Genomic DNA, 24,160 nt, shown 5'->3' on the forward strand with positions numbered 1-24,160 from the left:
GCAGTCTTAGAGCAATTTGATAGCCTAAGCATTCTTTCTTGGAGAAAAATGTGTTTTAAACAGCTGTTACTGGGCAGCTCAGGTTCTTGGGAAGTTAAAGAAAAAACGAATTATATGTAAGAGGCTTCCCTATAGTAAGGTGGCTTCCACTGGAATATCTATGGAAGGGAAAGCATGAAAGACAGTGTCTTGCTTCTCTTTTAAACACTGGATTTCTGACAACATACCACAGAGTGTACCAGGTAGGCTTGTGCTTCTCAACTGTTTTGAATTGAAGGGCCACTAGACTGCTTGCGTTGTTTAATGTTTGGGGATGTTGGTGGAAAAAAAGATTTCTTATGTTTAAAGCCTTTTGGTTTGGCAGAACTGTTGTTTTGGGTGTTACAAGGAAACATAGTGATGATGACAAAGCAGTAAACACGAGCTGCAGACATGCTGGTCCAAGTGTCTGTTCTCTATGTCTACTGATGATAAGGAGCAGGTCCCTGGCTAGGTGTTTGGGTCTTGAATTATTTTGTGTAGCTGTTGCAAAATGTCTGTCTTCAGACTTGAGCTTGAAAAACTGGTAAAGGGAGAAATTTCCCTGTCAAACCCTTCTTTTTCTCCCCTTCTTCAGTATTTTATTTCCTATAGACAGAGAGGAGCTGTTTTTTAACGTCTTTGCTGATCCTGCCTCCCTGCTTCAACTCCTAGAAAAGACGCGAGTGTCACAGAAATAGTAATTTTTTCCCCGCTTTCCTTTTTTTCTGCTGTTGTTGCTAGGGTTTGTTCCCACTCATGAGCGAGTGGTGCGGGGAAGACGGAGAGAGAGGGGGAGGAGTTCAGCCTCGCTGTGCAAATACATGCAGAACTACTTATCTAAATTGGTACCTCTAGGAAAAAAATCACAGATGCAGCAAGCGGCTAACGATGGCTCACCCAAAGGCTCTCTTAGTACTGGAAAACTTTATAGCTGGCAAATTTGTTCCTTGTTCCTCCTATATAGACTCCTATAACCCATCCACCGGAGAGATCTATTGCAGGGTGCCAGACAGTGGCAAAGAAGAGGTGAGTACTATCCAAATGTACAAAGAAGTGAAAACATTAAATGCACGTAACATTAACATGTTGAGTGGGAGAGGCTGAAGGTGAGAGAAGAGAAAAACCCTGAAGACTTTATTGCTTAAATGAGTAAGTTCTTGGTTGCATTGTAGTACTACGTAATCTATTGCTGCAACAGCAAATACTGTTATTTTTTTTACATTTTACTGTTAGAAAGTTACAGACTGGATCCTAGGCTGGTATAAATCAACAAAGCTTTAACTTCAGTGGAGCTCCTTCAGCTGACATGGGAGATGTCTTGTTAACAATAAAGCTCAGCCTGGCAGTAAGTATAAACAATCTGGAAGAGAGAAGAGGGTTTATTGATCTCTTCTGTAAATAAACTTTGAGGCACTGTATGCAACTAAATGTGTTCTTCCTTAGTGTCTTGAGGATTTGCAGTTGTCATTTAAAAGGATTTTTGGCTCACTGGCTCTTCCCTGAAGTATGGTAAAAAGCTTCCAGACCTCTCTGCTTTTGATATTAGCAGTTGGATATTAAGTGGAGGTGATGAAGTGGCTGCAATGAGCGTGTTTCCTTATAATGTAGGCTGTCCTCTGCATCAATGTAGTGTTTCCTAGCGCTGTGCTCTCTAGCGGGATGAATGTCTCCTGATGCCTTTTCTGTGGTCAGGTGTGGATGAGCAATGTGACATTTGTCTGGGGAGCTGCAGTTTCATGAATGCTACTTTATAAGAGACCTAGAAGTGTGTGTCTGACAGTGTTTCAGATTTACTGAGGAGAGAAACGACTGGAAAAGCTTGGATAACGTGAAGGGCTTGGAAAGTACTGACAAGTGGCGTAGAATATTTTAGTTTTCAAAATGTTTTTTCAAACAAACTGCTACTGTGTGTAGCTGTTCCCTTCACGTGGATTTCAGTCCTGTTGACATCTTTTATCTTTGCTTCTCTCAGCAGAAACCTTTGCACTGTCATTTCAACTGGGTAAATATTTGCTAGATGCTGATGACCGAGGGTTAAAGTGTAACAGGTTGGGTTTGCTAGAATACATCTGTAAGTTCATGCCAACCCTAATTATGCCTGAAAAGACTTCTCTTTGATGTGCAGGTGCAAATCTTCCTATTCATTCATTTGCAAAATCATTAAAACCAGACAGACGTGAGAATGCCAGAGCAGCCTAACAAAAATAGGCTGCTGGCCATTCTGCAGCTATAGTTCAAATAAATGTTAAGAACAATGGCTTTTCTCTTTCAGCTTTCTGAGTTAGCGGTTGTGCATAGCAGTGGGAGCCCAGATAAACCACCTGTAAAGCCAGCAAGTGCTTTACTTCTGCCTTTAGACAACTATACAAGAAGGTCGGGCTCTGCAGAGCTGGCATCCGCTGGTGACTGATGGAATATGCTGCAGGAGAAAGTGCAATCGCATACTACTTAGAGGGTATCTGGAGATTTCAAAGTAAGCTTCTAGACCCAGGTTCAACAAGGAAATTGGGATGCTGGTTTCAAGCAAGGCTCAGTGTCCTGTTGGACATTGGTTTTATTGGTTAATTTTAATGGAGAGTTAGAAGGCAGAATGGAGACAGACCGACTCTGTTGCTGACCCTGGAATTTAACACCAGGTCAGATGAAGAAGCCATTTCAGCCAGCTTCTGCCAAAAACATGGAATGTTTTTTCAGGGGTTAATTTGTCCCCTAGCTAGATGTCTTAAATTACAAATAGCAGCACCAAAGCAGGCCGAACAGGTGCCCTATATCTCTATATCTCCAAAAGACAGGCTGATGAGGGCTAATTAGTCCTGGCAAAAATCTCTTTTAAAAAAAAAAAAAAAAAAACCAAACATCTCTCTCTAAAGAACCTTGATCCTGTGCATCATCTACTGGGAAAGCAAGCATAGAATCATAGAATGGTTTGAGTCGGAAGGGACCTTTAAAGGTCTCATCTAGTCCAACCTCCCTGCAATGAGCAGGGACATCTTCAGCCAGGTCAGGTTGCTCAGAGTCCCGTCCAACCTGACCTTGAATGTTTTCAGGGATGGGGCATCTACCACCTCTCTGGGCAACCTGTGCCAGTGTTTCACCACTTTCTTCCTTATATCTAGTCTAAACCTACCGTCTTTTAGTTAAAAGCCTTTACCCCTTGTCCTCTCTTAACAGGCCCTGCTAAAAAGTTTATCCCCATCTTTCCTGTAGGCCCCCTTTAAGTACTGAAATGCCACAACATCACGTCCTGAGGGCAGTTTGGGGTATTTTGGTATCAACCTTTAATGACAGGTCTGGATTATGTGTTTTTTCTGTCTGTCTTGTGCAAAAGAGGAAAGCAGAAGGAAGTGTTTCAGACACACAAGTTCATAGTTGAATTCTTATGTGTGTTTTCTTTATGGCTCGACTTTCTTTGCTGCTTTTTGCTTGTCTAAGTAACTGTTTAACCTTTGTATGCTCTCTTACTTCTTCTGTACAAATCTCTCTCCTGTTTTTTCTTCTTCCTTTTTTTAGATCTCTCTACTGCCGCTTCATTCCTTTCTTTGCTGACTGTCTTTTCTGCTGTCTGTGAAAATGCAACATTTGCCTTATTCTAAACCCGCTGGAGGGTTAAAAATGCAGATAGCCTTATTTGCACACCAGCCCTCTCTTGATGCACCAAGCACCTGGTGGAAAAGGCCACAGAGGAGAGGAGAGAAGAGATGAGAAGCAGCAGCACCACAATGGCACCTAATGACGGGCGGGTGGAAGAACAAGTTAATTAGTAAGCGGGGGGGAGGGGGGGGGGGGTATGGTTTCAGAGAGGGTGAACCTTTTCAGGGTAGCGTGCCATCCGCACCTGACTCGCTCAAGAAGCCGCGGTTCCCCTTTCCCAGGCCTGCCTTGGCCCCGCTCCAGCTGCCGGGTGGCTGCCAGCCTGCCGCCATTGGCACCTGAGCACTGGGTTGTCCAACTACAGTCGAAAGAGTCCGAGCTTGGCCAGTCATCTGTGCCGCTTTGTGCGAGCTGCTTTATTCCCACCCTGGCCTCCGTACCAGTTACTGTTCTGGCCCTCAAACACTGGTCCTTATTTTTAGGGAGTCTGTACATTTTGAGATGGTTTTTATAACACCCGCACCATCTGAAGGAACAAATTTGGAGCTCAGTTTTGTGGAGTTCGTGGAAAGGAGTCTTCAGTGACTGCAACGTAGCAACATTAGGAGAGGTCAGAATTATCTGATTAATCTTACATCAGCATCCTCCTAATTATTGACTTGGGCAGATTTCCAAAAGCTGAAGAAATTTATGAGCAAAAATGATGGGAAACTGACAGCTTTGGCTAAAAGCCCACCTTGATGCATTACGTTAGACATTGGAAGCAATTAAGAAGTGATACATAGGAAGCAAAAATTGGGAAACAGGGCAGTAAATTAAAATATGGAAGGATGTTGGTAAACATCTTTAGACTGGTAAACAACATTGAGAAGGGACTGCTTATAAATTAATAGATGCAGATAACTTTCATTTAAGAGCCCAGAGGAAATGATTGATGGAAGAGAGCTCTTTTTGGTGAATTTTAATCCTCTGAAGCCTGGTCTGCTTCAGAAAAGTGCTGGTGTTCTGCCACTATTCAGAAAGATCAAGCTGAAGGACCATGCAGCAGTTATGTACATCTCAGGCAAAATACTGGCAAAACTGGTAGGCGTCTATATGAAATGTATATAATGATCTTTCGTATCAGTAGACTTTGTTAGGTATCTGATGAGAGAATTGACTAAACCCCAAAAGTTTTAGAAAGGAGCTATTTTTTTTTTTTAATGTGAAGACGTTAATGAGTTCGTAGCTGTGATCAGGTAAGATTAAAAATTTTCTCTGTCTATTCTGTAAATATATTCTTAGTCCTTGCCTGAACCACCCTGGGAGAAAGGGGGGAGGAAATCAAAGGCTGGCAGGGCATAGAGTCTCTTCCTTCCCCCACCCCTTACTTTCATCATTGCCCACTGTGGCTGAAGTCCTGTGTTACAAGGACTGTGGACATTTAGACTGAGGTTGGATTTGCTCTGGGCGATTCTTGCACTTTCCCCCATGAGAAACAAGATTCTGCATGGGTTTGGACAGTGGTGCTTGCTGGTGCCAGTTGACTGGTCCAGCATTTCCTCCAGGCCTCGAGTGTTGCCCAAAAGTTGCTAGAATGTAGAGAAAGCAAGAGTTACAGTGAAATAGAGTGTCAAGAAAAGTAACTGTCTTGAATTATAAAATGGTGTCTTGAGAAGATGAGAATGGAGAAGCTGTCAATAGTCACAACCCTGAAGAGATGCAGTCTTCCAACAATGTCGTCTGGGTTATCAGCCTCTCAAATATGAGTTCATCTGCTGATTGTGTGATATCTTTTCTGAGGCCTTCTATTGATATTCACCATCCCTCTTTTGCTTCTTTAGGTGGAAGCTGCTGTCAAAGCTGCCAAAACTGCCTTCCCAATTTGGTCCTCAAAAAGTCCATTGGAAAGATCTCAGATCCTGAACAAATTGGCAGACCTGATTGAACATGACCTGGAAGCATTTGCGCAAGCAGAGTCAAAGGATCAGGGTAAAAACTGGAACTATTGATCTCAAATGCAGAGTGTCTTGCTGAATATTGAAATGGAGGATGCGGTCCGTAATTTTAGTATGGTATGAGCTGTTGGTGCAAATTGGAGTTGATGTGCATGAACTTTGCAGAAATTACTGATTTTTTGATTGCTGAGGCGTTATTGGTTTTCAGCATTGTTGAGTTTGACTTCAGTTGTTAGATATTTGGAATGCAATACTACAGGAGAGCTATTGTTACTGACTATGGTTGCACTGTGCTGCAGATTCCTTGGGTGCAGGACAAAAGGCATGTCCCAAAAAACATGCAAATCAGCTCTCAGAGCAGAGTTTGAAGCACCGTTTCTGCCCACGATAACGCAGCAGTGTGCTTGCCTTTGTTTCAGGAAAAACTATTACGTTTGCTAGAACAGTGGACATCCCTCGCGCCGCGTACAACTTCCGATTCTTTGCCTCTTCCATCCTTCATCACATGACAGAGTGCACCGAGATGGCCACCATGGGCTGCGTGCATTACACCTCGAGGACACCTGTGGGAGTTGGTATGGCGCTCCTGAAACGCTTCAAAGCTTGGCAGAGTGTCTGCCTCAGCAGTGGCTCAACAGAGAAAGAGGATTTTTCAGAAGTATTTGCCGTCTCTGGATCATGTGCTAAACATGACCAGTCTGCTAAAGCATGAGCAGCGTTATGTAAAATCAGTTATGCTGCTGCACGGTAAAAAGAATGCTTATATGCCTTAAAAAGCGTCTGTTTTAACTGGGTAGCTCTCACCATCAATATGTCTCTTGGGTTTTGTACGTGTGTGTCTGTGTGGGTAAGTAGGTGTTACCGCTGGGCATCAGTGGGGCATCCAGAAGCACCGAGCTGCTGCTCCTGCGGGGGGAGCGGGATCCTCCTCGCCTTTAGGGGAGCAGCAGAAGTCGGCGATGTGACGTTCCAGCCTGTGGCTGGAGTGCACACGGGTGGTTAAACCGCTTTTAGCCGGGGAACTGCTCAACTCAGCCACTAGATGCTGCTCATGCTCCAGAAATAAAGTGCTCGTGCCGAGCTGAGGAGTAATGGGCTCGTAATGATTCCAAAAATAAGTGTTTTATCTAAATATATATATATATATGAATGTTCCACATTCACACTTGAATTATTTAAAAAAAATGGCTAATCTAGAGGGTCCATTTGAAAGTTTTTTTTTGAGCAGTGGGTAACATGAGTACTTCTGGTAAAATTACTCTCATATGGAAAAGTCCCTCGGTGCATCTATTCTATCAAACAGCGAGCAGGCCTGTGGCTTTTGTGAGCAGTCACACCTAACCATTACAAACATTTTTTTTTCACTATGTCCTATAAATATGTAAGGTGAAAATATTCCCAAAGGCAATTACTGAAAAAATTCTGGTAATTCAGCAATCTGTGGAAACAGCAGTTTGTACACTGAAAAACTTTGGCACTGATAAGCCAGGCTAAAATTATCAGGAAAAATATGCACTGTAAGTTATGCATGCTCTTTTTATATCAAAATTGGGGGGCGGGGAGGGGGGGGGGTTGGAAGCTCTGAAGAGCAACAGAAAGCAAGAGTGATCTGAGCTGGCACGTTACCTTAACTTGCTGTTTGCTAACATGGAGAATTACCACAGCCCAGTTGATGTAACCAGTTGTTATGGCTAACCATGCATCAATGTTCCTAGAAAACACTGAAAAGCTTGTTGTGAATGTAAGATTCTGCCCTGAAGAAGCAGCAAAACTTATTCAGAGAGTTCAGGTGACCACCTTTAGGATCATTTGCACAAACCTTTTAAAATTATCTCCCAGTGAGAAATGCTTCTATCTGCAATTTTATTGTACAGCTGTCCGGAAATAAAAGCCATTGCCAAATTCCCTTCATAAATCTGAATTGGTGTATAAGTGCTTGAGGTTAGAGAAATTAGTTTTGCATCCCAGCAGAATGAAATACTGTCTCTCTTGCTTTTGCTTTGTAGCTGGTTTAATCAGCCCTTGGAATTTGCCACTATATTTGTTGACCTGGAAAATAGCTCCTGCCATTGCATGTGGAAATACTGTGGTTGCCAAGCCAAGTGAGATGACATCTGTCACAGCTTGGATGATGTGCAAACTCTTGGAGAAAGCAGGTAAGTCCTGTAGTGTGCTAGGGAGGGGGAACAGGGTGGAACTGCTTGTCTGCGCACCATTTTTATTGCAGAGATCAGAAAGTGGTGAAAGAATTTGGGAAAGACTGTTTACCGTAGCTGAATGTCACGCTGGAGAAGGAAAAGCTCTCCCTGTCTTCATACGCTCCCATCTCTCCAGCCTAGCTATTCCCATTTTTTTTTTCCCAACTATCTTCTCATGAAAAGTCGTCTTGTGTCCCCTTCCCTCTCCTGCACTCCACTTAAGGATGTCCTACGTCCATGGTGCCAGCAGAGGAACCATGAGGGTGTAAGAGAGAGTCAGTTCTCAGTGGCTGTGTCATGGCTGTATTTGGTGCACGATTAAGAAAAACTGGGAGGGCAACTGCTTCTTTCCTGAATGACTGAAAACTGGGTCTCTGATGATGGATATCTGATGCTGACTGATCAGTGGACTTGGTTTTATCTTTTAACCCATGACTCCCTTAAAGTTACTAAACATCATATGTTTCAGCTACTATACAAGTTAAGGGTCAATCTTTGTCACCTTAGAACTATTGGTAATTTTCTAACTTCAGGGACGAACCCCAGCGAGGCGAAACCCACAGAGCAAGGGAAAGGGGTGCGATGACTTGTGTGCCTTCCTTCCATCAGGGGTACCCCACGGAGTGGTGAACGTGGTGTTTGGAACGGGTGCCAAGGCAGGAGAAGCCCTCGTTTGCCATCCCGATGTGCCTCTGATCTCCTTCACGGGAAGCACACTGACAGCCCAGCGGATCACGGAGAAAAGTGCTCCGCACTGCAAACGGCTTTCGCTGGAACTGGGAGGCAAAAACCCCGCGATCATCTTTGACGATGCTGACTTGAGCCAGTGCATCCCCACGACCCTGAGGTCCAGCTTTGCCAACCAGGTGCCTCCCATCTCTCTAGTGTATAAACACTGTTTGCAGCAGGAGGTGCGCATGTGTCTGAGAGTGTGTGTGTGCATGAGCACGTACGTGTACATACGTACCTTTGGATCCAAATCCTACATTGCCAAGGTCTGTTTCAAGATTCTATGTTGTGAGCAAACCCGAAGCAGAAAAATATGCAAAAGGTTTCATTATTCCACAAGCAGGGAAACAAAATAATAAAGGGTTCTTCTTTGTGCTCTCCATCAGAAGATAACCAAGGTGTCGTTATCCCTCTCAAAATAGATACATTGCTTATCATAGATCAGATATCCCTCCAGGAAGCAGCTGCCTTTAGATCCTACCCTGCAAGTAAGTGGGAAGCTTGCTATTTGCTGGAATTAAATTAGGAGACTTCCCCTAAAGTTCTACAAACGGTCCTGTTCCCTCCTCACCACCCTCAGGAGAGATGACCAAAACGAGGAAACTGTACCAGGGCAAAAGTGCAGAAAAATAGCTTGGTGTCAGAAAGGGATTTTTTAGGAAATGAAGGCAGAGATAGTTTAGAATTGGAAATCACATTTCCTATGAAAAATATTGGAGAAGAGAACATATAATCCATGAAAAATCAAATTTACTTGCAGTAGTAAGTGACTACACAGTCCCGTTATTGCGGTTTTGTCTTGTTCTTCTCTTTTCCTTTTTAATCTGGGAAAAGTCCTACTTTGCAGTGAATGTTTCTTGCTGTCCTGAGGATGTCGCGACACAAGTCTTATTCTGGCACGTGACTCCTAATACTTGTCAATAGTACAATGTAATATGAACTGATATTGTTGTTTTTCTTTTTTTTTTTTTTTTTTTCTCTCTCCTCCCCTCCCACCCGCAGGGTGAGATCTGTCTCTGCACCTCCAGGATCTTTGTTCAGAGGGGCATATACAGTGAGTTTTTGAAGAGGTTTGTGGCAGAGGCCAAGAAGTGGAAGACTGGGAACCCCTCAGATCCTACAGTCGATGTGGGAGCACTAATAAGTAAAGAGCATCTAGAAAAGGTGATGTGACATGGAGTTTACGTGATCTCATCTTTTAGAGGGCTATGAAAGGTGATTTCAGAGGTGTACGGAAAGGACCATGTCCTCTCCAAGATTAGCTCTGAGGGATGATGATCTAAAGACATTATAAGGGTTTCCTTTGATACGGTGGTTTCTGTTGCCCGTGGCCTGGGACCACGTGATTACTCTGTAAAAATCAATCCCACGGGGAAAATAATTTAACAATATTTCTTCCTGACTGAAGTGAAATAAATCAAAATGGTTAATTCTAAATCTTGAATTTATACCAACCAATCTTAGAGCTCAGCAACATTTTCATGGTCTTAAATATTGCATTTGCTAAGCTCACTTATTTGCCTGATAAGGTAGTTAACAAGGTAAAAGTCTTATTTTTATACCACTCTGGCAAATTCTAGGGAATACAAGCCCACAGTTACTTCAGACTGCCTGCAGTAATTTGGAATTGCATATGTGTGGAGGGCAGCTGGGATGGTGCACTGTTAACCATAGTTTGCCTTAGTGGCTTATATAAAATGAACTTTTACGGTGTCAGACAAGAATTCAGTTGTTCACATCCCAGAACTATCTGACACAATCAGTATAAGCAAGAAGCAGATCAAAAACCGCAGAGTGAGAGAGAAAGCCAGACCTTTGTCATGCTTCCTGGTGCCTCAGCAGGTTCTCCAGGCCTGTTCTGAAGTGGAGTGGTAGAAACACCCACTCCCCGGGGTCCTCGGTCTGTGGCGCTGCAGAGGACTTCCGAGTCTAACCTACCGAGGTGGTTAAAAGAAGAAAAAGAGAAAGAAACCCGGTGGTATCTCTGTGGTGTTTCTACAGGGAGAGAAACCAGGCAATGGTTTCAGAACAGCAGAAGCAGATCAATAGCATGTCCTGTGTGTTCAAGGTAGCATGTGACAGCAGCAGCCACAGACACAGCTTTAATTATTTATTGATGAGGTTTTTCTATAGCATTCATGGCTTCACCATCCTTGTGGCGTGTAAACATTTAATGCGCCTGCCTGTGAGGTAGGAAAATATTCCTGATGCCTTGAGGTAAATGAGTGAACCGTGGCATGGAATACGTGTCAAACTGCCCAGGCTCCTGGAAGAAGGGAGGGAGGCTCTGAGACCACTTGTGTTTTCACCAGGGACCCCCTATCCTTTTGCGAGTACTTAGCGAGAAGGGCCAGCGGTGTTGCCCGTTAGGCTGTGTTTGGAGAGAGAGAGAACAATTGTTTCACAGCAAGCAACGCCCAGCGTTACTGTTACAGCAACATAACAAAAGCTAGGGAATGACCCTCTGTTGTCAGGAGGGAAGTAGAGGCAGCATGATCCAGGTGGAGATATTCAGGGGGTCCTGTTAATGTGCCCAGACTGGAGAGGCGAACCCTCCGGATTTGGTATCCTTTAGCAGTGATGTTTTCTTGTTGGTTCCCCAGGTAAGGGGCTATGTGAAGAAAGCCCAAGCTGAAGGAGCCAGAGTCCTCTGCGGAGAGGGAGTAGATTCATTGGCTCTCCCAGCTGGCAACCAGAAAGGCTATTTCATGTTGCCCACAGTTATTGCCGAAGTCAAGGATGAATCTTGTTGCATGCAAGAAGAGATCTTTGGTCCTGTGACATGTGTGGTAGCATTTGATACAGAAGAAGAAGTGATCGAAAGAGCCAACGGTGTGAAATATGGTTTGGCAGCCACTGTGTGGTCCAGCAATGTGGGACGTGTTCATCGGGTGGCACAAAGACTACAGTCTGGATTGGTGTGGACCAACTGCTGGCTCATTAGGGATCTGAACTTGCCATTTGGTGGGATGAAAGCCTCAGGTATAGGAAGGGAGGGAGCGAAGGATTCCTATGAGTTCTTCACTGAGGTCAAAACCATCACAATAAAGCACTGACATATGTCAGTGGAAGTATTTTAGGGTAATATAAATGACAGTAACTTGCACTACCATAAATGGCTTTCTGGAACACAGAGTGTGATTGTGGCCATCTTTCCACTGAACTTTCATCAAGTAATATCAATGACAGCTGAAAACAGTCATCCCAAATTCTAACCTTGAATGCAGCTTTTCACGTTAAATGTCGAAGATGAAGCGAGGACTCCACGATCAACCATCCCAAGACAAATGACTGGCTTATCTTTTGGATCCTAAAGCTTTTTGAGTATTCTTGTCTCAAAAATCTCTCCCTCTAAGGCAGTTTGGAGAAAGGATATTATATGACTGTACCTCTGGTAGGTGAATTACCTTGAGGGACAAAGTGGTAAGCACATTGTGAGGCTGATATTGTAATGGGAATCAGCCCATTTTGACTATAAACCATATGGTCCACGTACCAATCCATAGTGCACTTCACTGATGTCAGACAAGGACTAATGCAACAGCACACCGAATGCCTAAGGCAGTACTATTAATCCATTAAGGGGTATTAAACCGTGGGGTCCTGAAATTCTTGTGACATACAGAGACAATAAACGTTTTAATTATAACCTGCTTTATGGTATGCAGCTGAATCATCCGAAGACGTGTTCTCTAACTAGTTTGAAATTATAGCCTTTTGTCACTTCTAAGCCTCAGTGGTGGAGATTTTTACATCCCTGAACAAAGATTTGGCTACATCATGCATACTGTCATTCTTCAATAATAAAGACTGGAAGTGACTCCTAAGACAACTAACTTAGAAATGTTTGTCACCAAAATCTAAAACCACTGGCAACTTTCCATCATTCATTTACAGAGCTTTTTTTTTTTTTTTTTAATCACATATCTCACAAAGTTGTTCACTTTCCATAAAAAAGAGAAATAAAGTTGGATACACATTTTCTCTCCATCCTGAGATGGCTATGTTGCTATTGAATTTTTACAGCAGTCCTTCATGATTTGTTTTTCAAGTTTTGAGCTGAATTTCACAGTAAACATAGCTGTATGAAGTTTCATAAATGCCTGTATTCTGAGAAGACCTAATAAGTCATTGGGATGTTTTTTCAGGGCTGTTGAGGGGGGGAGGGGGGGGAAGGCACCTCTAAAATACAAAAGTTGATGAAAAATTATTAATGATGAGATGTGAAAGAATGGAGTGGCAAATTGCTCTACTGCTCCTCTGCACACCAAAAAGAAAAAAACAGAGAGAGATTTGGGCTTAATAGAAAATGCAATTTTATTTTTTGTATAGTTTATAACATTTTTAGAGCTGTGTAGCTATGATATGCAGGGCTGTAATAACTTATAAAACTGATGTAGACAGCCTAGAGGAGGCTCTAGGCCTTGAATACTAATCCATGCCTTTATTTGATATTTCCAATTAAGATGGGTTTTTTGGATAGTGTAGCTTTCAAGAGCGTATTTTCCAGAGAGTTTTTAGTTTTTCTTTCTGGAGTCTGGCCAAGCTAATGCTGGATTTGCACTTTTCTTAGTAAAAATAAAGATAGCAACAGGGTGTTTCAAACTATGGCTACAGAAAGTCAGTCTTTTCTCTCTCTTTAAGTTCTTTTTCGTGAGAGGAATCACTGGAATAGTCATGCTGTTGTCCCCACTTCGCACAAGTCATGCCAGGGACTGCTCTAACAGTGTAGGGGATGGATTCCTCACCCCCTCCCCCTTCAGGAACATTTGCTACGTGCATCCCGAGTTGGCTGAAAAGCTGATTTTTCTCTTTCAGAAGACTTTTTGAAAATAACTTGTACTCCAGAGCTGAGGCCCAAGTGTGTGATGAACCTTGAAATCTCTGGATCCAACCCGGTTGCAGGGCTGACCTGCCAGGCAGGCTTGGACCTTGGTCATCTGGTGGATTTGGAACAAGTGCCCTCAACTGGAGATGAATTAAGGAAATGCATAAAAATGATAGGCTTGGTGAATTGATGTATTCTGAAGAAGCACAAACATTTTATTTTAAAACTCTGCCCAGGTCTGTTCACGACCATGCGGTGGCAGCAGAACACCTGCATTGTTTTTTTAAATCCCTTAGTCACGTATTTTGCTGGGAGGGGAATAAGCAGCTATATCAGTGCATGTTTCATTCTGCCAATTATCTGCGGTTTTGGTTTTTGTTATTTTTTTTTTTACAAATCCTGTTTGGAAGAGCAAAAAAACTCAAAAGCTGTGAAACGCTTCATTAATTTGTGGGGCAGGTGTATTTGGCAACAGCAGATGGGATATTACACAGTTAGTAGGTTTGGATGGATTCCTTCACCGACCCGGACCTGGCCTAGGTTCAGTTTTAGTGAGCTGAATTTTCTCTCAGGTGTTGATTTTGGCTTGGTGTTAGATGTGATGGCAGATGTCTGTATATATTTCATCTATAGGAGACAAAGTGTGTCTTCTCTGTGTTTCTGGCTCAAGATACCCGAGGTATTTTATAGAGAGGTGGAGTAGTAGATGGGGAGGGGATAGAGCTTGACAGGACCCCCAGGTGAGGAGCATGGAGGTGGCAGATTCATGTCCAGCATGGATCTGGGGGTTTCTCAGAGGTGAACTCCTGGGGTGCCCCATTTGGTCATGCCTGTGTCTAGCACCCCAGAGATCAGGGAGGTCTGCTGGTGCTGCTGCTGCTGCTTACTTTTGGTCAGGAGGGAAAGCCCAAGTGGAGCTACAAAGTACTGTCCCTCTTTGTATTTTCCATCTGCAATGGACTCCGTCCTTTTCCTGTAAAGGTGCAGTATAAGTACTTGCTTATTCTCCCACTTCTTGCCCTTTTAGATGAGCAGTTTCACACGTGTATATATACACACCTGTGTGTGTGTTACCTGACAGGGAGATTTCTTTTCCTGCCTATATATAGTTTTGGGTAACTCTTGCATTTCACATGCCCACCTCCAGCCTCTCTAGCCCAGAAGAGAGCTGCTGGTGCTCGTGGCTGTGAAGCGGATGACACGAGAGACGTAACCTGCTTGTACCAGGGGGCAGTCTGTGGGGACACTGAATTCTCCTACGTGCCAAATGCTGTGAACTTTCCCATATCGTCTTTATTCAGACTGACTTCTAACATAGCGAGGTGTGTGCATAACTGTCTCCCATCTTACAGGTGAAGTAGTCAAAGAACGTTTTCCTGCAGATGATGAAGGTGGCTGTCGCAGCTGCTTTGTTTCTCGATTTTCTGCTCTCGGTCGCAGTGTGCAGTGAAGAGCATATACTGGAGGATGAGGTGGGCTGATCCAAGGCATCAGGCTGACGGCTCTCGTGGAGGTCTCTGGGCTATGCGACCTGGAATTTTCCAGCCTGACAGCAAAGCTTTTTTTTTTTTTTTTGTAGACTGCCCTGGCTTGCGCATGAAAACATGCGGCCATTGTGAGGATTTGTTTAATTACTGTTACGTAAAGCCTGAAGAGTTGCTCCATCTGTTAATTCTTACAGATGGAGCGAGTACAGTTCTGTTTAACACCAGAAGATTATCTCACTGGTGTGAGATTATTACTTTACAAGGGTAGGTAGTAATATATTTGCCATACTTTACAGCTCTCAATTAGCATAGGGTTATTTTTGTTCTCTTTCAGATATTTTCTTAGCATGTTTAGATCTGTATCTAGCTATTGTATAATGCTTGAAAGCAGCTTTGCTTAGGGAGGCTCTGGGCGTACTTTGGAGAGGAGACACATCAGTTCTAATGTTTATATTCAAATAAAGCTACGTCCCTCTTCCCACAGGGTTTGTAACTTAGGCAAAACAAGAAGTATTTGTAAAACTCCCAGGGATGAAAACAGACTTGACATTTTGGGTCAAAGAAAGTTTCATGCCTAACTTAAATGGGCAGAACTAGAATGTAAGTTAAGCTCATTTTAGACCCTTAGCTTTGAACTTCGAAACTTCAGAAAGCTGTACCTTAAGATTCAGCTTCACAGGTAGAGTCAGCTCTCTTATCCTTCTTTCCTCTTACAACAAGAGCAACAAAAGAAGGAGAAAAAAAAAAAAGGCGGGGGGTGGGAGTGCAGTGGATCCTGAGGGAACTGTGAGGACTTCCTTGTCAGGCTTGTCCTCAGGGCTGAGGTATAAGTTTTTGCTCAGTCTGGAAGGATGTTTGCTCCACACCCGTCTCAGCTCGAGAAGGGATGTCATCTGGAGTGTCCAAGTACCTGACTTCAAGGTCCTTATTAAGCCTATGGATTTCCTGTGTGGTGAGAGAGTGAAAAATGAAAATTGAATGAAATTTTCCTAGGCTGGAAGAAGACCTGGGTCCCACGCTCCACCTCAGTTAGTTAAGTATGCTGTAGAAAGCTAAATGTAATGAAAAGAGGAGACCCAGAATAGTTGCTGGAAATCCTGGTGACTGGACCAATTTCTTCATTGAATTCTGTTCCCCTTCTTTCCGAGCATTTGTTTTTCCACCCGGAAGGCGATGCTTGTACTTAGAGGGTGTCCATGAGCTAGCTCTGTTGTTCTAGAATATATAAAATCCCTATTGGTAACACTTGTATTCTAGGTGAAGAGTGGTGTATAATAAGAAAAAGAGGGAAGTTCTGCAGTATTATAGCTGGGTAAACTGGATCCATTTTAATGCGGCTGAAAGCTAGCTATGCGTCCAGAAACTGCATGTGTATGGTGCTGCCTCCCAAAAAGGAGCAATTGAAAAAGATTTGGAGATCATGAGGGAAAGCACAATCAGTGTGAGGACACTAGCTTGGCCAAACTAGCCCAACAGAGTAGAACTCAGCATGAGCTCTGCTACATCATTGCAATTAACGGGAGAGCCAGCATGATCCTGGAGGGGATAAGCAGAAGTGTGTGGAAACTGCAAATAATCTTTACCTTTGTATGTAGTATTACTGTCATGTTATGCATCTATTTCTGATTTCTTTTAAAGGATGTGGAGGGACAAAAATCGTTCCCAGTTTTGAAAAATGTCCTTCTAGTGTGGGACTTAGACCTTGGACCATGTGTTGCGACATCCTTTGGCTCCAGAAACACGTGCGTTACTAAGACAACAGGTGTGTGTGTACGCACGTGTGTTCAGATGCGGGGAAGCAATTACAAGGATCAGTGATTAGTCCAGAGGGGCAGATGCACACTACGGGGCTGGTATGTGGAAAAGCAAGTTTTGTCTTCTAAAACGCTGGAGGTGGTGGAGCACACCTGACAGATGTCCTGTCTGTTGTCCATGGCACAACCTGGATTATGGTGTTTCCCTCTGGGACAGGGTGTCCTTAATCATCTCCTAGAAAATGCAAATGCCCCCACAGTAGGGAGCACAAGTGTTCTGAACTGTCTATGGTCTGTGATTTGAAGCATGGAAAGGGGAAGATGCGCAGCTGTGACCTGTCATGTGGATCAGGCCAAGGTTTCTCACCTGGTTGTGACCATTCAGTCTTTGTCCTGGGCTTTGGGAAGATACGCTGGACCTTGCAGCTTGGCTCTGGTGAAGGTAAGGATCCCTGGTCCGAAGAGTCCACTGGGACGTGAGCAGGTGAGAGACAGACGCTAAACCGCGGTCAAGACCAAGGCATCAGTACTTGTGCAACTTCACCGTGGGCATGTGGGGCCTTTGTGCAGTTATGTGCAAGATGAAATAAGAGTATTTCCCTGGGTATGAGAGGTGTTGTGGAGTGCGCAGATACATCATAAGTCCCCCAAAGAGCCAAAGGCTTCTTTCAGGGTAATGCTAATGAGACTTATTTTCTGGTTTCAGAGAAATGGAAGTAAGTACAGACCATTTATTGTGGAGAAGTACGGACACACGTTTATTCACAGGGTGCTAAACTTGTCCAATTAACTCTAAGCTCCTGAAATAATAAGATGATTATGCTTCCATTTCAGTAACTGAATTTTCTTCTTCTTTGTGAAGAGTGTATATTAAAGACAGGGTTTACCCTTGGTTAAAGAGAGATTTCTTGTTTTTCTTCAAGTTTGGCTGACCCAACACAAAAGTCAGGCAAAAGTAACAGTTTGTGCAGCTGTAAAATAACATTTTCAAGGGTTGATTTTTTTTTTTTTTTTTTTTAAGGAAATAAAAGGAACATTTCTTAATCTTGTCTTAATTTTTTTTTTTAAATGGATTTGTTTACATTTACTTGACTTGAGTGAATTAACTATGTTTACCTACTGAAAATGCAAGCTTTTGTCCTCAGGCGGAACACCAAAATATTTGTTGGTGGAAGCAGCAGAATGTCAGTCTGGGACTCTGAGATTCTTGTGCTAAAATATCCGTGTTTTCACATGAGTACGTTAGCTGAAAATAGACAATTTCAGTCCTGCTTAATGGCTGTATTTCAGTTACCCCTTTTCCAAGGAGACACTGGAGCCAGTTTTCCATGTAGAGGACATTGAGTAGCTATGATAAGATAGTCTTAGAAGTTTGATTACCTCCTTCCTGTGCTGTTTTCTCCCAGAACTGCACTAAGCATTTTGAGGATGGAAACGATACTTTCGTCGCCCATAATTATATTCCTACAGTTAATATTTTTTCTTTTCAGAGCTGTCAGTTTTGCCCCTTCAAATGCATAGTGTGGAGGGTTTTTTTGATTATCAAATGGGTCTCTGGTTTTTGTGGCTTTGAGTTATACTGGACGGGGTGAAAATCAGCGTCCTGCAACGGCCACATGCACAAGAGTTCATTGGCAATTCGAAGAGAAATTTGCTGTTACAGCACTGTGAGATTCTTCTAAATCAGTTGACCCCTGCAAGGAGCTTCAGGCTGCTTCCTCTGTTGGCGATATGTTTTGAAACCTTTGCTTTGTGTTTGAAAAATAAATATGTGTATGTATGTATGTGCATAACTATTCAGATATGTCGTTTCCATAGTGTGGTGCTCCAGTAAGAAGGGCAAGCTGAGCTATTGATCCACGTGCTTCCAAAGAAAATCTCACTCTGGTCTGAGACCTTACATTCTTGTTCAGTTTCTTTCCGTGAGCAGCCTAAAAGAAAAACAATTTTTCAGATTCCTGAGCTCTTTATAGCACAACCTGCTATTTATTTGAAGTGCTTAACACCACAACTCATCAAAATAATAAAATTCCCTTATTTGAAGAACGAGGGTCCAGGGGAGGTCATGATCCTCTCAGCTGATACAAAGCAATGTCTACTTTTGACCATCAGCTGATGGCTGGGTCCTGGTTTTGCTGTTATCCTGCCTAGGACTCGCTTTGCTTTTCTTCTCAACGTCTGATCAATACCGCTTTTCCCCTGTTGGGCTTAAAACACCGTTTACCAAAGCACCTCGCACTTCTTCACCTGAGATCTGTGGCTTTTCACCACTGGGGGAGGAAAGTCGTTCCTCCAGTCATTCTTCCTGAGGTTTGGCTGGGTTATTGCAGTTTATGGAGTTTGGATGTGAAGATGATAATGTTCTGTCCAAGGACAAAATTCAGTGAGAGGCGTGTTTCTGTCTGATTTCTAAATATGCTTAATCTTTCTTTCCTTCCTAATTAATATTTGGAAATGGGCTTTCATGCACTCGGCGTCACTTGCTGTTGTTTTGCTCCTAGATACATTTTCTCACTAGTATTAGTTAGCGATATGAATTATTTAATGGACATACTGTGCTTCGGACACAGCATTTTTAGCTAGGCTGCTAATTGGACACACACAAAAAAGATCACTTTTTGACAAAGCTGTCGGAAATCTCCTGTCTTTTAAACATCAAAGCTCTGAGCCCCGATTGTTGAAGAAAATGTCATAGTGTTCTAGCAATATTTACTCTAATGTCCTGTTTGAGTTGCCAGTCAAAAATGGGTAGTGAAATAACATTTCCAACTGAGATACAGCTTGGAAATACCAGTATCTAAACAATCCCTGAGGCTTCAAGTAAAACTTTGATGAGTAATCCTATGATTGGACAATTTTGCTGGCATATATTTTCTGTGCAACATCAATCTGCTTTTATGTTGTGGTTTTTTTTTTTTTTTTTTTTTTTTTTATACCAGAAAAGATGGATTCTGGTTATCTGTTCTTAGCACTTCATTCAGAGGTCTTCCCATCTTCAAAGCAGCATATGAACTTTAGCTAATTAAGCCTCTTTGCACATCTTACATCTGGAAGTGTGAAGGATTTTTCATTTTGCTGCTGAGGCAATTTATGGACAGAATATAATACCCACAAGGTATTTTCTTCAAAGGGAGTTGAAGATGTTTTTTTTTTTTCCTTATGCATTCATACCCTGAAGGGCTTGAATAACCTTGCCGGAGAAGAAAGTCACTTTGGAGGGGGGAGGCAGAAGGTTCCTGACTAAAATGTTCCTGCATATTCCTTTCTTTGGCTGTAATGCGGTTTATGTGGTCTCCAAGCATCCTGGAAAATTCTTACTGCTAGGACTCAAGGAAGGGGCTCTGAGCAACCTATCTTGTTGAAAATGTCCCTGCTCATTGCAGGGGGGTTGGACTAGATGACCTTCAAAGGTCCCTTCCAACCCAAACTATTCTATGATTCTATGAAAAAGGTGTTGGCTGCTGGGTACTCTGGCTGCTGGGTATCTAGTAAGGATGAGATGAAACAGAAATGAGGTAGAAAAATAAGAACGAAAACTTAGAAAAGTGAAAATGAGAGCTGGGAGATCAGACTGCTTTAATTCAGGCAGTCTGTCTGGGTAGTTCTTATTTCGCTGTAGGTGACTCTAACAAATCCATTTATGTACCTCTAAATCATAAAGAAACCTTAGAGTAACAGCAGATGGTATTTATACCACAGGAGAAGTCAGAGCTGTAAAGAACCCAGAAGATAGGAGAGAACTAGACTCAGGTGAAGCTCAGAAAAGAAAAAATTAAAAAAAGTTTTACAGGCTTCTGCCTTTGAGAGCACTCAAACCATGTACACAAAGAAAAAGCAACTGTTGACTCTCACCCATGCGCAGGACAGGAAAATCACAAATCTACAGCAACATTCTGAGCAATACTAAATTTTCATTTGGATTTCACTGCCATAAAGTAGTTTAGGGGCTTAACTTATTTTGGTTTAAGGAAACAGCCATTAAGGGCTGGACTAGAAAAGGGCTGGACTTGAACTTCATGGAGCTGCCATCGGGATGCTGTCAGATTTTGACAGCTCTTGAAAGAATTCTGTTCCTGGAAGCTAAGCTGGATCATTTTTGTGATTAATTCACAGCATTATTTCTCTTTCCATGTGCAGACGACTTAGGTATTCTCTGAGTTGAATTTAAGAAAGGTGATCATTCAAAGCAGTGATCGTGCATGGAGTAAGCACTGCATGGCCAGAGCAGCAGGAGCATTAGGCAGGCTGAACCACGGTTATGCTGTCTTAACCATACTGGAAGTTGCCCAGGGTTTCAGAAACCTCATGTGAAATCCGTTTTCTCTTTCTGTGTGGCCCTGATAAAATTGGCCACGCTTTTAATAGCTACGGGTCTAATTTCTGAGCCTGCAGATCTCCACGCAAAACACTTGACATCTGAAACAGCAGGAATGGGAGTAACTCTTATTTCTCGGTAGGGGAGACTGGTCCAAACTTTGTTAATGGAAAAACGTGAATGAGGAAAGGTGCTCTCTAGTCCTAGGGAGAACGCTGGGTGCAGCATTTTATTCTTCCGACATAAATGGATGTCTCTCTACAGTCAGGGGAAGCTCTGCTCTAGATGGGTGAGCATGACTGTGGAGCTCAGACCAGCCCTGCAGAGCTGGGAGGACTCGGCCCGTTCTCATTACTTTGCTTTGGGTCATCGCAATAGGAACTTTGGCCAAGCACAGTCTAAATCTGCAGCTCCAGCTCTTAACTTTCCACTTAGAGCTACGATTCTCCCCTGGCGTGGGATGGGGGCAGAGGTAAAGAGACAGTCATTAGACTGTGTGACCAAAGTATTGTTTAAAGGTGACCATATGTCCCGGATCAGCAGCTGTCTCATTTTCCCCCTTTCCCTCCACAAGCCCCCCCAGAAGGTTAATAGAGTTCATGTTCTTAGACAGTGGTCAGGGAGAGCGGCACTGCACCCTTTCCTCAGGATGTGTCCCCTGCAGTCTAATCTTTATAAAGACCACGTCCTGAACTGAGAGGTGAGGGTCACATTGCCACACATGGAAACGAGAAACCTTTCCCCGCGCTTCTTGTAAACGTCAAGACTAAGTGATGAGCCCTGTGAAAAGGCGAGGGGACTCTCCCCACCCTATCCATGGACCTTTTGGCACCGCATTGTGCGGTGTGAAACGCGCTCCGCCTTGGGCGATAAACGGAGTGCTGCTATTTCTGCCTTTTGGCACCGCTGGCTCCCTGCCGCAGGTTCACGGTGATAAACGGGCTGCGAGCTGCTCGTAGGGAGCAGCCACAGCGGCGGCGGCACTTTGTCCTTCGGTGGCAAGGCAGAGCATGCCGTGAGGGAATGAGGAGTGGCTCCGGTTGGTAACAGCTATTCGTGGCACATCCCCAACTACTCTGGAGAAGAAATACGGGCAGGGTCACACACTCTTTCCTCAACAACCACCCTCTTTACCTTGAAATTACAGTTTCTGAAGGGGCGTTGCTCTTGCTCCGTGTAATTTAAAGTGATGGCTCCATGCTATTTTTAGGGTGGTGCTTTCTTTCTACTGTAAAATGTTTGCATTGTGATTATTTAGACTAGTTTCCTCCACCACCCCTAATTCTGAGGAAACTGTAGGGAAGTTATGAAGAACTGCTGGTGGATTTAATAGTCCAAGAGACCTAAATTTGCTCTTCCACAGATAGAGGCACATCGGGCAATAACTTCTGCTGTAGGACCTCAGCTCTGTCCTGCTAGGACTGAAAAGATGAAACTCATTCTCAGTGTGTACAGAAACTACCAGCAAAGGTGCTGGCAGTCATCTTATTGCTGGGGGTTGGATCCAACTCATTCACGTCGTGCTGCTCATCAAAAAGGCATCGGGCAGCACCAGCTTTTGAGCTACGTCACTAACTTGATCCAGGACTGAACCAACAGCTCAGCTGACAGAAGGTCCGGCAGTTTATGGCTGGCTCTGAGGTATCTGGGGAGGTGCAACGAAAATGTTGTTGCTGCTGGAAGAAGCAGGTGTATATACACACTCAAACTCACACACACACACTTGTCCTGCACTAGGATCTTTGTAGTGTCCCTTGTGACAATGAACATCTTTTAACCTCTGAAGTGGCAGCGTATCTTTTGCTTGATACAGTGGTTAACTGCTGAGGTGTGTATATAAACTCGTGTATTCTTCCTTAAATCTCATTATCTGGCAATTCTCCACGGTAGTCTGGACCTCATTTCATGCTGATTGTGTTCCTATTAGAGGTCAACTGAGAGAGCAGCTGAGCATGTAAATAAACTCCCCGATTTTTTTTCACCCCACTGAGGAGCTCCCTGAGAGCAGAAGCCTGCCGTATGAGCGCTCTTTTCTTGTAAGACAGCCGGAAAGCAGTAAATATCCTACTTCCCTCCTTATAAACCAATCATATTTTTTTTACCGTTCTGCCCCTGCTCACCTCCAGTCACATTTGGGCTGATAGGGGTTTGATCTGCAGATGGTACATTTGGGCAGAGCTTCATTGGTTCACACCAGTTACCAGTTTGACCCTGTTCCTTGGGGTATGTCAGAATGGATTCTACCAGGACAAAAGTAGACCACAGGCTGTTTTTATACGCTTGCAGTAACTCGTGTCTGCGGTCACTTGTGAAGCTGAGTAGACTTACAAAGCCAGGTTCACCAAAGGCTTTAGACAGACAAGGCAAGACTTTAGGGCTCTTTAGACAGTGACTTCTCGTGTTGCAGTTTCCACAGCCCCTGCTTAGCCACCACACAAACCCGCCATCCTCTCTGCATTTAACGTCAAAACGTTCCAGGTTTCTCAAACCTTTCACATGAGTGTGTTGAGAGATATTAGATGTTTAGCTTAAATTAGTAAGTCTTAATTAGAATAAATTACTTAGGCTTACAATATGGTGTGATTTATGCTGTTTGCCTAGCTATACTTACCATGAGTAGCTAGATTTCCCGAAGCCTTTAGGCTGCAATAGAGTTAATTTTCTAGTAGTTTTCCTAATGGCTGGTACAGTGCTGCCTTTAGTCTTTTAGTGTAAGAAAAATGTTGATAACACGCTGATGTTTTGATAGTGTTTTCCCTAAATCTGGGACTTTTCAGTTCCCCATGTTCTGCCAGTCAGCACAGGTGCACAAGAAGCATAAACCAGACGATGGGGAGGCTACAACCCTCAGCAGAGACTGCAAATCAAGAGGATCAGGGCAGCCAGTGATCTGCCTGCCTGGACACAGAGAAAGAATCCAGTAACGTGTTAGAAGACCCCAGACCAAAAATCATCATTGGAGTGAAAGGCACGTAAAGAGCACGTGAGGGGCGGGCGTGTAGATGGTAAGGGTGTAATTGCCCGGGGATTTCTTTGTTCGAGGCCCCTCCCTTTTTGGAGGCACCCAACCCTGGGCTGACCTTGCTGCTCTACCTTTCAATTAAATTACTTATTTTTTTTTTTAAATCTGATGTCTGAGACTCTGCTGTGGGAAAACGAGGGTTGAGCCTGAAGAAGGAGGGAGTGCGCCTGAGAGTAAGAGTGTGTGTGTGTGTGTGAGAGGAGTCAAAGGGCACCCGTTGGCCCACTGGTGTTGCCCGCTGCAAAGGGACCCTGGTCCGAGCACTGAAAGACTCGGTT

The 24,160-nt window shown here is 43.5% G+C and overlaps 1 protein-coding gene across 3 annotated transcripts; it reads left to right on the forward strand.

Moving 5' to 3' along the window:
• Window positions 1-909: 909 nt before the first annotated feature.
• Window positions 910-11,532, forward strand: ALDH8A1 (aldehyde dehydrogenase 8 family member A1; the record flags this gene model as incomplete). 3 transcript variants are annotated; one of them, XM_082481040.1, is made up of 7 exons in its annotated part: window positions 910-1,047; window positions 5,436-5,583; window positions 5,969-6,124; window positions 7,556-7,705; window positions 8,357-8,613; window positions 9,479-9,640; window positions 11,080-11,532. In XM_082481040.1, the coding sequence occupies 7 exons, from the start codon at window positions 910-912 to the stop codon at window positions 11,530-11,532; spliced, it is 1,464 nt and encodes a 487-aa protein (XP_082337166.1). The 3 variants fall into 3 exon arrangements, with proteins under 3 accessions (XP_082337166.1, XP_082337168.1, XP_082337167.1); XM_082481042.1 differs by lacking the exon at window positions 9,479-9,640; XM_082481041.1 differs by lacking the exon at window positions 7,556-7,705.
• Between the last annotated feature and the right edge of the window lie 12,628 nt (window positions 11,533-24,160).

The sequence above is a fragment of the Vanellus vanellus genome, assembly GCF_965231255.1.
Source record: "Vanellus vanellus genome assembly, chromosome: 3".
Taxonomy (NCBI): Eukaryota; Metazoa; Chordata; class Aves; order Charadriiformes; family Charadriidae; genus Vanellus; species Vanellus vanellus.